The sequence below is a fragment of the Heterodontus francisci genome, chromosome 25 (assembly GCF_036365525.1).
Source record: "Heterodontus francisci isolate sHetFra1 chromosome 25, sHetFra1.hap1, whole genome shotgun sequence".
Classification (NCBI taxonomy): domain Eukaryota; kingdom Metazoa; phylum Chordata; class Chondrichthyes; order Heterodontiformes; family Heterodontidae; genus Heterodontus; species Heterodontus francisci.
Window position 1 is genome coordinate 50,679,593 of NC_090395.1, and position 14,021 is coordinate 50,693,613.

A 14,021-nucleotide genomic window follows, 5' to 3' on the forward strand; every position below is an offset into this window, starting at 1 on the left:
TTGTTTTTTGACTTCGATTTATATATTCATGTGACTGTCAACTATTGTGGGAAAGGGGAGGTTGACATTTGGCAGGCAGGTCAAGGCTTTCTCAAATATATTTAAGGCTCCTCCCCACCACAGTGAAAACTTGGAAGTGACTTGGAGATAACTTTCTTGTAGAATGAAATTCAATTGAATGATTAATTATGCTATAGTGAGGAAGCAATAAACAGCAAGTCAAATTCAGTCATCCTGCACTCCCAATGGTAACTAACCATGGGTGAACATTACTGAAGTGCAGATGCACAATGAGCCATACAAATGAAAAAATAATCAAAGACAACTGACTGATGTGGAGCAGGAATTTAATTTTTTTAACGCCTCATAATAGCACTGACTACAGAAGCAGTAAAAAAAAAACATGGTTTGAAAAAAATTTTGGCATATTTCAGAGACAGTATCATCCAAAGGGCTTATATATTAATCTCTTCACTGCTGTACAAATGTGCTTGCAAGATCACATGGTTCCACAGGCTTTTGTTAAACTGCTTTAATGGAACATCTTGTATTATGTAATCTGCAAAACAGGTCTATAACAGCTACTGTACAATGCACAAACAATTTCATCTTTTGGACCTAATGCACACACAAGTGACAGCAAATCATGTCTTTTTGATAGTTCATATCAAGTCAAAACATCACGCAGTGAAAAGGTGGAAAGTCACAGTTATAATTCAATTACATCCAAAAGGTCTAAAGAAACTGTTGATATACCATGCAACATCTCTCTGGTTTCTGATGATGCAGCTGTGAGCATTCCAGAGTCATAGACGTAGTGCTAATATTTACAATTTGAGATGCCATACAATTGTGGCCAAACACCATCGCACCTGTACAGTTCAGAAAAGTTAGTAAAGGTGCACAAGTTCACTTCTTCTGCAAGTTGGTTCTGCTCACATTTTCATCATGTAAATAGCAACTCTTCAGCATATTAAAGCTAAAATAGCATTTGTTTCCTCTGCTTCACCCAACATATGGATGAGCATCATATGATAGCAATTCTGATCAAAACAGTCTCATTATTTTCACTGGAGTGAAAACATTTGCACCATTACATCAGTATGTTAATTTGCCAGTTTAAAAACCAGCTTCCTTGCGCCATATAACCATTCCCCAGCAAAGATCATAGCCAGTCAATCTGTTCCCAATTTTACTCAATGCATCTGCAACCAACCACCAAGAGCAGCTTCGATTGACATATAGTTTGATTTTGGTCCTACTTTTGGTGGTAAATCAACTCTAAGATCAACATCAATAGGGATTATATATGAAGAGAAAAGAACTATATACTTGCTCCTTCTAAATATAATCAAATAAAGTAATTGTGCTTTGATCCATGTGCTAGACTTTGACTAGAATGCAACCATTTGCAAGATAATATAAAAACGGAAGCAGAACCAGGTGTTATTATAAATACATTGGTGAACTTACACACTTACCTAATTGTCCAGAAAACAATTCACACATTTACTCTTTCTTTTAGAAAGCAGGAAATTGAAGCACAGTTTTTGCTTGAAATTCAATGTGAAAATTACCATTTACATTATTTAAAATTTCCAGACTGACACAGACACAACAAAAACTACAGCAGAGTAGTTTTCAATAATTTGCCCTTTACATAAAAAATACACAATTAAAAACAAATCTGGCATTTTCAGACAATAAATTAAAAAGCAAAAGATGAAATTACTGACATAGTTTGAAAGATGTAATAAAGTCTATTTGTGGACCTACATCATTTATCTACCTGTTCTCCGCAGTTACTCACTGAAAATGCCTCTGGATAACGGCTTCCAAAGAATCACACCACCCAATGACGTAAGACTCAGATACTGCAAGTTCAGTGTAGAAGTAAACAAAGGCTACTGTTTCCTGACATGACCAAAAAAAAATCAAAGGTTATCAATTAAATACAATAAAGCTGACCCAGGAGTCTAATAGTAGCAAGACTCACAACCTTGGAATTACTAGATCAAGTTCCAAGCTTGGTTCCCAAGAATGCGCCCTTATGATAATTTTGGCAGGCTACTAGCTAGAGATGGTTTGTGGTCGATGGTACCCAGCCTGGCTGAGAGAACAACAAACAGCCTATTTTATCCTGCAGGAGATACAGCTTCAAGCAATACAGTGTAAGTAGCAATGGTTCCTGAACATAGGAACTTAGGAAAAGGAGTAGGTTGTTCAGCCCCTTGGGTCTGTTCTGCCATACTTTTAACTCATGGCTTTCTCTCTATATTCCTTGATATCCTGACCACTAGGAAAAGTAATATGCTATTCAGTCCCTCTCACTTGTTCTGCTATTCTGTTAGATTGTTTCTGACCTGTACCTTAGCTTCATTTTCTTACCCTTTCTACATATCCTTTGGGAATACTTGGAAACAATAGGCAATCTGAGAATGATATCCAGTCATTGCTGGTTGCAGGGCAAGCCGCTTTTTCAGCCAGGTTAATTGTACTAAATTCTCTGCACCACGTCTGTAATATTAGAGCCTCAAACCAATAAGTTGAGAACAAGAGGGGAAAGGAACAAAAATCAGAGATTTCACCCTGTCCTCAGATTTGTTGGCCATCAACGGAAAAATCTGCTTCTCAGGTCTCAGATATATACTTAAATATATATATACATATTAATTACATGAAAAAATTCTTAAACACTGGAATTCGTACCCAAGGTACGCTCTTTCAGCGGGCAAAAGAGATGTAATAATAACTAAAAGAAATGTCATCAACCCTTTCCAAAGCAATTTCAAACATAAGTAACACAATGTTTTCTCAATTTTACATAAACAGAATTGGTCAAAAGGCACACAAATCAAAAGGAAATACCTGAGAAACATATTTTAATCTTGAATGGCTTCAGTACAGTTTGAAATCTACATTATTGGCAATACAGTTGGCCTTTTTAACACAGCATTAGTGCTCATAACACAGAATTTTTAAAAAAAGGTATAAAGATAGTTAGGTTTTTCCCAAATTTCCCAAATTCTACATTAAAAAAATGAATTTTATTGCTTATAAAAAAATTAGTAGAAATGAAAATTATTTTTAAATGATCGTACCTCACTGAAACAGCTAAATTTTACATCAAATAATAGACAGCAACTTTAAAATAAAGTTTGAGGAAAACGAATATTTTTAAAAGAGTCACAATTAAAAATATTGTGAATATATCATTTACCACAAGAAATTGGATGCCAGTTGCATTTAAGATTGAGGAAAATTTAACCAGTCTCCTTTATGCACACTAAACCCAAACGCTTAAGCAATTTTCTAAGTTCAAGCTCACAGTAGTTCAAATTAAGGACATATACATTGTAACTATTATACAGAAACACACTAAATAATGCCTTTTAAATCCTTTTCTAAGAATTATGTATAACCTAGTATCAAAGATTTAGCAAGGCTCCATGAAGAGCAAACTGAGGGAGCTCTCAGTCTACTTTCAATTTAGTATATTACAATAATAGCTCAAGAAAAGCTTCAAGTAATTAGAAACTACTTTCAAAGTAGTTGAAACATTTGCTGTCTCAGTCAATAGAGCCGACGTCCACCTAACCTGAAAGTCTGCAAGGCGTTTAAATTCGGCTCTCAATGTTTTTGCTAACCACTTATCGTCGGTAGTGATTGGGTGCATCTGCAAACATGTACTTAAGCCTGTATGCTTCTGCTAGGAGAAGACCAACTTCTTCGTTACCCCAGTGGATTGTAGGTAGGTTCTGCAACAACATCAGTAGACCCTTTAAAATGAAAAACAACAGATTTCTGTTTGGTATTTAAATAATCAAACCAAATACCCATCAAGACAAACCCAAAGATCTCCACATGTTGAAGACTACTGATTCAGAACCCAAGAACACTAACAAAACACACACCCTACAGGATACTAAACTTGCTTTTCAAAAAAAATCACATCTATAATATACGCCTTGTGACTTAATTGAGAAAGTAATACATAGAAATTGACAGTTACATTACTGGGCATAGCAGAAGATGAGCACTGGCATTCAGGTGTCCCACAGCATCTCAATAATTGTTAGATTATTTTGCAGGAAGTCAGCATGAATAGATAAATGCATGGCACAAGTAGAATCCAATACCACCAACCAGAAAAGATAAGGACCATATAATCCCAGCCAGAATTATTGCAATTGCATGCTTTGCTTTCGCACTAAATTGCCCCACAATCCTAAATGTTATCCAAAGTAATGCCTGGCAGTCAAAGGCCTTTTATACAAATTTAAAAGAAAATCATTCAAGATGGAAGTTCAGAAAGACACGATGGTGAAAGTAAAGTTTCTTAACAGATAAATCTCCACTTTGCTTTTCTGTGTTTCCATGTGAATCAGTTTCAGCTACTTACTCAGTTTTAATTAGGAATCACTGACTCGCCATGGCAAACTATAATGAGAGTAAGTACTATGTAAATGGGATTAACAGCAATTCAATTACTCCTTTTAGAAGTTAAATTGCTGATTACTTAAGTGGCATATTTTGGCAATGTGTCATTACTCGAATCAGAATCTACTGAGGTATCAAATATAGGCAAATTTATGAGGAATATATTGTATAATGGATTAACACTCTGCTTCTGAGATCTGGACTCAAACCCTGTGCAGATTATGAGAATCACTTTCTTGCCAGTTCCAAAGGTCTTATGTGATATGAGCTTGGTCAGTGACAAATCAATTTCTGGAGGTCATGGGCACATAAACGGACTAGAATTGGGTGGTGCTAACCCACTGCACCAGCTGGTCCTCAGCTCTGGTGCTTAGCTTAATTTGAAATTTACTCCTGGAAGTGTTCCATGCCCTTTGGGATTCAGCAGTGTAAATTTTTCTTGAAATTAAACGACCAGAATATTATTTCCCTAAGTTCTAGTCTACTATTTTGGCTATATAGTGCAACCTTCCATTTGCTGTTCCAGAGTGATTGGACATGATAAAAAATGAGCTTATTAAAATCCTTAAATCTCTTTTAACTTTTCCCTTCGTTATTTTGCTACCAATCATCCATTTTTAATTCCTTTGTGCAGCACTTTACACTTTAATCTGTTACTGGTCTTGCAATTTAACACACATTAACTCATTTGTAGATTCTAAACTGCCTTTTCCGATTCAATTGCGCTACCTACTTTTCTATCATCTATGAGTTTTACATACTTAAACTAAGCCTCTGAACGGATGTCCTTAGAACCATAGAAAAATTACAACACAGGAGGCCATTCAGCCTGTCGTGTCCGTGCCAGCTGAACAACTAGCTGCCCAATCTAATTCCACCTTCCAGCACCTGGTCCAGAGCCTTGCAGGTTACAGCACTTCAGGTATATGTCCAGGTACGTTTTTAAAGAATTGAGGGTTTCTGCCTCCACCACCATTCCTGGCAGTGAATTCCAGACACCCACCACCCTCTGGGTGAACAAGTTTCTCCTCATGTTCCCTCTAATCCTTCTACCAATCACCTTAAATCTATGCCCCTGGTAATTGACCTCTCCGCTAGGGGGAACAGGACTTTTCTGTCTACTCAATCTGGGCCCCTCATAATTTTGTACACCTCAATTAAGTCACTCCTCAGCCCCCTCTGTTCTAAGGAGAACAACCCTAAGCCTAGCCTCGCCTTACAGTCAGAAACAGGGGAATTTATTATGGGGAACAAAGAAATAGCTAACCAACTAAATGCATACTTTGGTTCTGTCTTCACAAATATCATACCAGAAATGTTGGGGAACACATGGCTTAGTGAGAGAGAGGAATTGAAGGAAATCAGTATTAGTAGAGAAATAGTGTTAGGGAAATTGATGGGATTGAAAGCCAATAAATCCCTAGGGCCTGATGGTATGCATCCCAGAGTACTTAAGGAAGTGGCCCTAGAAATAGTGGATGCATTGGTGGTCATCTTCCGAGATTCTATAGACTCTGGAACAGTTCCTCCAGATTGGAGGGTAGTTAATGTAACCCCACTATTTAAAAAGGGAGGCAGAGAGAAAGCAGGGAATTACAGACTAATCAGCCTGAGGTCGGTAGTGGGGAAAATTCTAGAGTCCATTATCAAAGATTTTATAGCTGAGCACTTAGAGAACAGTGGTAGAATCGGGCAGAGTCAGCATGGATTTACGAAAGGGAAATCATGCTCGACAAATCTACTAGAATTCTTTGAGGATGTAACTAGTAGAGTTGATGAGGAGGAGCCAGTGGATGTGGTTTATTTGGACTTTCGACAAAGTCCCACATAAGAGATTAGCATGTAAAATTAAAGCGCATGGGATTGGGGGTAGTGTACTGCGATGGATAGAAAATTGGTTGGCAGATAGGAGACAAATGGTAGGGATGAATGGGTCTTTTTCCGAATGGCAGGCAGTGACTAGTGGGGTACCACAGGGATCGGTGCTCGGACCCCAGTTATTTACAATACATATTAATGATTTAGATGAGGGAACTAAATGTAATATCTCCAAATTAGCAGATGACACAAAACTGGGTGGGAAGGTGAGTTGTGAGGAGGATGCAGAGAGGCTTCAGGGTGATTTGGACAAGTTGAGTGAGTGGGCTAATGCATGGCAGATGCAGTATAATGTGGATAAATGTGAGGTTATCCACTTTGGTAGCAAAAACAGGAAGGCAGACTATTATCTGAACGGCTATAAACTGAGAGAGGGGAATATGCAGCAAGACCTGGGTGTTCTCGTACACCAGTCACTGAAGGTAAGCATGCAGGTGTAACAGGCGGTTAAAAAAGGCAAATGGTATGTTGGCCTTCATAGCGAGAGGATTCGAGTACAGGAGCAGGGATGTCTTGCTGCAATTATACAGGGCCTTGGTGAGACCACACCTGGAATACTGTGTGCAGTTTTGGTCTCCTTATCTGAGGAAGGATGTTCTTGCTATAAAGGGAGTGCAGCAAAGGTTTACCATACTGATTCCTGGGATGGCGGGTCTGATGTATGAGGAGAGATTGAGTCGGTTGGGCTTATATTTGCTGGAGTTCAGAAGAGGGTGGGGGGATCTCGTGGAAACCTATAAAATTCGAACAGGATTTGACAGGGTAGATGCAGGAAGGATGTTCCCGATGGCAGGGGAGTCCAAAACCAGGGGTCATAATCTAAGGATACAGGGTAAACCTTTCAGGACTGAGATGAGGAGAAATTTCTTCACCCAGAGAGTGGTGAGCCTGTGGAATTCGCTACCACAGAAAGCAGTTGAGGCCAAAACATTGTATGTTTTCAAGGAGGAGTCAGATATAGCTCTTGGGTCTAAAGGGTTCAAAGGGTGTGGGGCAAAAGCGGGAACAGGTTACTGAGTTGGATGATCAGCCATGATCATAATGAATAGCGGAACAGGCTCAAAGGGCTGAATGGCCTACTCCTGCTCCTGTTTTCTATGTTTCTAAGTACGCAATACTCCAACTATGGCCAAACCAGCATTTTATACAGTTCCAGCATTACAGCCCTGCTTTTGTGTCCTATACCTCAGCCAATATTCCATATGCCGCCTTTACCACTTTATCTACCTGTCCTGCCACTTTTAGGGATCTGTGGACATGCACTCCAAGGTCTCTCACTTCTTCTACCCCTCTCAATATCCTTCCGTTAATTGTGTAATCCCTCGCTTTATTTGCCCTCCCCAAGTGCAATACCTCACACTTCGCCCGATTGAATTCCATTTGCCACTTTTCCGCCCACTCAAACAAACTATTGATATCATTCTGGAGTCCACTGCCATCCTCTTCACCATCAACTACACAACGAATTTTTGTGTCATCAGCAAATTTCCCAATCATGCCTCCCACATTTAAGTACAAATCATTAACATATACCACAAGCAGCAAGGGACCCAACACTGAGGCCTGTGGAACGCCACTGGAAACAGCTTTCCATCCACAATGATATTCGTCTACTACTACCTTTGCTTCCTGTCACTGAGCCAATTTTGGATCCAACCTGCCACACTCCCCTGTATCCCATGGGCTTTCATTTTACTGACCAGTCTGCCATGTGGGACCTTGCCAAATGCCTTACGAAAATCCATGTAGACCACATCCACTGTACTGCCCTCATCAATCCTCCTTGTTACTTCCTCAAAGAATTCAATTAAGTTAGGACGACATGACCTTCCCTTAACAAATTCATGCTGACTATCCCTGATCAGTTCATGCCTTTCTAAGTGGCAGTTTATCCTGTCCCTCAGAAATGATTCTAATAATTTACCCACCACCGAGGTCAGACTGACCGGCCTATAATTATTAGGCCTATTCCTCGCACCCTTTTTAAACAATGGTATTATGATTGCGGACCTCCAATCCTCTGCCACTTCCCCCGTATCCAGTATCCTTATTATATAAATGAGAAATTGTGTGGTTCCCAGCACCTATCCCTGAACAACCTCACTCAGCACATCCTTGCACTCCAACTTAATTTTTTCAACAAGTACGACACTCAGCTTCCTACCCTTCGGCCAATTTCTCATCTATTCCAAAGTTTTACCCTGAATCTCCATCCATTTAAGCTTACACTATATTCTTTCATGCTAAGTTTATCAAATGTGTTTATTTTTAACGCCAAAGTGCACCAGATCACTGGGCTTTCCAAGACCCTCTTAGGATGTTACTTACACAAAAAACCAAGGTGGGTGACCATGCAAGTAATCCAAATTTACTCCTGATAATTGATTCAATTATTTTACCTGATATATTAACATAAGACTAGGGGGTGAGAGAAGCAGCAGCAGTACCCCTGCTCCCTGGCAAGAAATTTAGTTTCCTCCCAAGATAGCTTAGCAAGCTTTTCCAGGGAACAGCTTACTCTCACAGACCACAGATTTTTGATCTGTGCTGGAAACAGCTGAGGCGGTCGTAGGGATACTACAATTAGCTATCACAACCTGGCTTGGAGAGGAAAAATTGGTCAGCGTTCCAATTCCTGATTGATATCCTATGAGTCCTGTTGGAAAGTATGCGTATTAGTATAGATCAGGTGAGGACCAGATTGGGTTTGGTTGTCAAGGACAACTTGCTTGCTGACACTCACTGTGATGGATCACACCGAAAGACCAGCACCAAAGAGGATAACTGATACTTTGACCGCATTGCTCATTTTTTAAGGTACTGGAGAGTCAGCATTGCACACTGAACTGTACCACGGCAGCAACAATGGAGTAGATTTTCACGAGTGTCCGCCCGTCATAGAAACCACTTAATTCTCATGAAAATGAAAGCCAGGTGGTTTCTATAATTGGGTGGCCGATCAGCAAAACCAGTCTTACGCTCGGGCTGTAAGCTGAAAATCTTACCTATGCCTTAAAGAAAGAACTGATCAGATTTTTTAAAAAACTGGAGGAAATACTGAACATCAGTAAAATAAAAGTACAAATCTAAAAGTGAGCTGAAGGTAGTAATTACATTTCAGGGTTCAGAACTATCATCTGAACTCCTCGATTGAACGACTCCATGACAATTCACTTCTTGCATCTGTGATTCGGCATCTGCAACCTCACACCTGCTCACTTCAGTAAGAAACTTAAAGTAAAATATGGAGTGTACCAACTGTAATAATATTTATTCAACACAATAATAATAGGTTATATAAAAATGAATGGAATGGTAAAGGAAAATGTGGGTTTAGGGTGCTAAAGAGATGGTCTGTGTTTTGTTATTGTGTCTTTCTGTCTGTCAAAATCACTGACAATTCATTGAAGCATTGACAAAAATGGTTCCTGAAATGGAAACTCTCAGCATATATTTTATACGCCCAGAAAATAACAATTGTCAATTAGATTAACAATGCGTCCTTATGGTTCTTACACAGTTTTACTATAACAGTGATTTTACCCAAGAGGTCATTTTGATTTGAGAATCTAAAACCTAAAATTACTATTCTGTTCAGGTATGCACACTTACCAGCACAAGAAACATATTTGTCAGCATTTGAATAGCTGCGATTTTTGTTATTTGTGAACTGGCATGGGTAAGGATCACTTTGTTATCTATAATTACACAGGAATTATTTTAACTAAGCATTGATATCAGTGGATGCAGTGCCACAGGCTCTTGTTGACTTATGTAAGCCAAGAATTTAATGCAAAATTATATTCAGCCACAAAAGTAATTCCTGAACCCTATTTTAGGAAACAAACTGCACACGCCGTTAAAATGGTTTGTGCTGTTGGATGTAAACTCTGGAAAATGTACCAAAGCTATAAAAATAGCACATTTTAATAAAATATGACAGGTAGTTCTCGTGGAACTTATTTAGTTGCAGTAGCATTTTTATAGTCAATCTAGAAAACGCACACACCACTGGCCATAAGAAAGCACATGCCGACCAGAATAAAATAGGTTCCAACTTGTTACACACAGCTGCATGTGTATTTATTTAACAAAGAAGGACAATGGGGACTAAGTTGAATAACCCCTAAAATCAGGCGCGGGGATTGCGATGTGCGATTACCCACCATCACCACCCCCCCCCCCCCCACTTGCTCAAAGAGATGCAGGCATAGCATAAACTTCTTGCGGCCTGCTAATTATAGTGATTGTGGCATTCAGTTCAGTGCTGAATACGCTGCAGAGTGGCTGCCCGTCTCAACAGGGGGTCCAAGTTTGCACAACTTAAAGCTAGCCTGCATAACTCAAAGCCAGACTTCAACTCTTAAAGGCAAAGTGCATTGTGGCTGCAACAGGGGCTGAAACTGCTTGAAGTGTGGAAGACCTAGAGAAAGCAACAGAAAGCAGTGGGAATAATTGGAATGGCCATGACTGAGGCCTTAGCCCATGGCATCAATACAACCATCGAGGATGACTGTCTGTTCCTGCCAAATACACCTTCTCAAATCCTAGTTCACCTTCATCCCACCATCTGTTATGATGTACAAGCTGTTGATTGTGTAACCATGCACCTCTTGCTTTCTCTACTTCCCTCATCTCAACCCTGCCCTTATTCATTAGTGCTTGGAGATAACTAAGAACTGCCACCAAGCCAGGCTGTGGGGCAGGAGGCTGAAGACCTAAAGGGAGAACAGGCTAAGGAGGAAGAATCACCATCACTTGACCTGACATTTGCAGCCACCCTTTGAGATACTGGCATTGTGCGAACTTCAGAAGAGAGATTAGAGATAGTATCATTGAGATGCGGAGGCCGCAAAGCCACATGTGTGCAGTTGGTTGCATCTTGCACCATGGGAAAGCCCACTATCCTGGTAAAGCCATATGCGTACCCCTCCTGCTTCTCTCTGTTCAGAGAAAAGACAATGAAGTCCCTTCTCGCCCGGCATACAGAGCCTTTGCTACCTCCCAGACAACAATACATAGAAAACTGCAAGGTTTGCTATGTCACCTGTCCCAGCCTGGAAGAATCCACTCGAAACAGTTCAGGGCCACTGTCACCATCACAGACACTGGCAGCGCTGTCTTTGACCTGCGCTGAGGCTACAGGTTCCAAGAGGTGACAAAGTTCTGTGACCACCACCTTAGCGAATCACAGCTACCAAATGCACTCCTCCTGATTTAGGCGCAATTTGGAGAAGTACTCCCTGAAGACCCTAGATGGATAAAGCCTCCTCGGAACCCGTCTTCCCCTCCTGCTCCCTCTGCCAGCAGCTTGTCATCTTTGCTGTCTACGCTCCATCTCCCTCTGATGTTGCAGCCCAAAGAGGACTGCAACCACGGCCCCCATAAATGGAAGTAAGTCTGTGCTCAAAGTCCTTACAGTAGCAACCAATGCCTTTCCAATGTACAGCACCACTCCCTACAGATTTTACCAACTTTTATGAGCTCCTCGAAACAACCACTACTTCCACAAACTCTCCAAGAGCCAGTAGAAAGTAATCAGCAACTAACCTGCAAGTTGGATGATCCCTTTAAATAGCACAGGTGGGGGGGACCCTCATGCCGCTGAATGCACTTTCAGTAGTGTGGGTTTAAGAGAGGGCTTTAACTAGCATGGCGAGGTTGAAAATACCAGGTCGGGCATCATATCAGTGTCAGATGCTGACTGACGTCATGATCCGCCTATTCTGCATACTTCTGACGCATGCACAATATGCCGGTGCTAATACCTGCAACAAAATGGCATGCAGTGTGGTCTGTGCTGGAACTGGGCAGGAGCGGCGCGGACACCATTTATCAGCTAAACTGGCACCAAAATATGTGGCCAATGTGTTTTGTAGTTGTCCCAATGAACAGTAAATTCCATAAGCTTCGAGGAAGGAAAGTATGATAAACACTGCCAGCACCGGCTTCTATCATAGGTCAAGTAATAGGTAGATGCAGTAACATTTATGAGAACAGCTAATCTGTTAAGGTCAAAACAATGACTGGCTTCTTTCTAATGTCACAATGAATCTGTCACACACTGAAGACACTGTTTGGATTCATGTGAGAACTTGGTTTTATTTGGGATTTGACTTGTGGGCCACAGGAGGTGGAGTTTTCACCTGTCATCTTTATCTTGACCCATTTTCCTGGGTTGCGGTGCAGACAAGTTCCCAGCAGGATCTCTGCCAGGCAGAAGGAGCCATCACCACTCGGAAAGAAGACATAGTAATTCTGCAGCAGGACGCCCTCACTTGGAGGTCTCTGGGGTCAGCAGCAATAGTGGTCGAAGGTAGGAAAATCTTGCAGGCACCTCGGCTATATTGGGACAATAAAAGGTGGTAGGCTGCCTTCCCTGCTGCGGTAGTCGGGGAATTGAGGGGAGTGCTGGTAGCGGTGGTGATGTAGAAGAAAGCCTATCCACTCAATTTCTTGCCACTAAATTGCCTGATATTATGCGGTGCAGCAGAGGAAATCAAGCCTCTTAAGTAAAAAAAATGTGGGTTTCACAAAATTTCATTGAAAGATCTGATTTGCATGACAGGAGCTGAGCCTCCTGAGGAGCTGTCTGGATTGTCATGGTTCACAGTTATCACATTTAGGAGTACCAGTTTCCTGGTGCAATTTTTAAAAGCTAACTGGACATCTGGTGAGAATATTCCATTACTTTCCTTTTGTTGTAGGGAGCTCCTGTTAAAAATGCATCAATTTGTTTTCTTACAGGGAGTGCCTCCTGCGATTACTTTGTTGGGTTTTTCTTATGGAAAACTCTATGAGAATATTTTTCATTGTTCTGTTCATTACGGCTTTATCACTTTAACCAATTGCCCTATATGTCGTCATGTGCTGCTTTATTGCTGAGCTAATTCAAAGTTAGCGCTGGTAACCTACATTTCACTTATCCCTGTCCACTGCAAGAGTAATTCTCTGATGTGTAATTAAGAAGAATATCTGAACAAAAGTCATGATCTGGCCAAATTTGAGTTAATTTTCAATTTCCCATATTTGCTCATTTCTGGTTCAAATTAACAATCTCATTTTGTTAGTAAAACTGGCAATATACAGATGCAAAAAACAAATTATTTTATATACATTTGTAGCTGATTGCGATAACCCATTACTTATGTCACTCCTTTGATAGCATGTGATAGGAAAATAATTACTGCCTGTAGCAAAAATCACTACGACAAAGATAGATGTCTGCTCTTGTTTCTATTTTTTGGCAGTATGGTTAATTATCTGTATTGGTCGGGAACATCCAATTACTGGAGGTCTACTTGGAGGAAGTCTGGATTTAATATATGTTCCTATACCTGGTGGTATAGTGGGTGATATTTGTGTTAGCACATTATAAACACATTTAACATATTAAACTAATGAACCTGGTGGAAGTGAGGGGAGAGAGAAATTGATAAAAGTAAATACCAAAACCCAAAAACAAACACTGAAAACCCTACTGATATAACAGGGAGGCTGATCTTCCATGGTTCTCCTAATGTGATAAATATCAGCCATAACATTCTTAATAATGATCTGACAGCTCCACAGTGAATTGAGAGAGTAAACTGCAGCTGAGACAGGTTTTTAGCAGAAGAATGTCTGACAAAAGACAATGTTAACTACTTTCTACAATATCCTGTTAACTGCCATACTTTTAACAATTAGTGTTTACTTTCCGA

General features: G+C 40.3%; 1 protein-coding gene across 3 annotated transcripts in view; it reads right to left on the reverse strand.

The window, feature by feature from the left end:
• Positions 1-330: 330 nt before the first annotated feature.
• The window catches only part of LOC137383867 (TBC1 domain family member 22B-like), a 509,534-nt gene continuing 495,843 nt past the window's right edge, over positions 331-14,021 (reverse strand). For all 3 annotated transcript variants that reach the window (XM_068057201.1, XM_068057200.1, XM_068057198.1), the window contains one exon: positions 331-3,779. In XM_068057201.1, the coding sequence (XP_067913302.1) occupies positions 3,651-3,779 (129 nt within the window). In that variant the 3' untranslated portion in view covers positions 331-3,650. The remainder of the gene's footprint in view (positions 3,780-14,021) is intronic.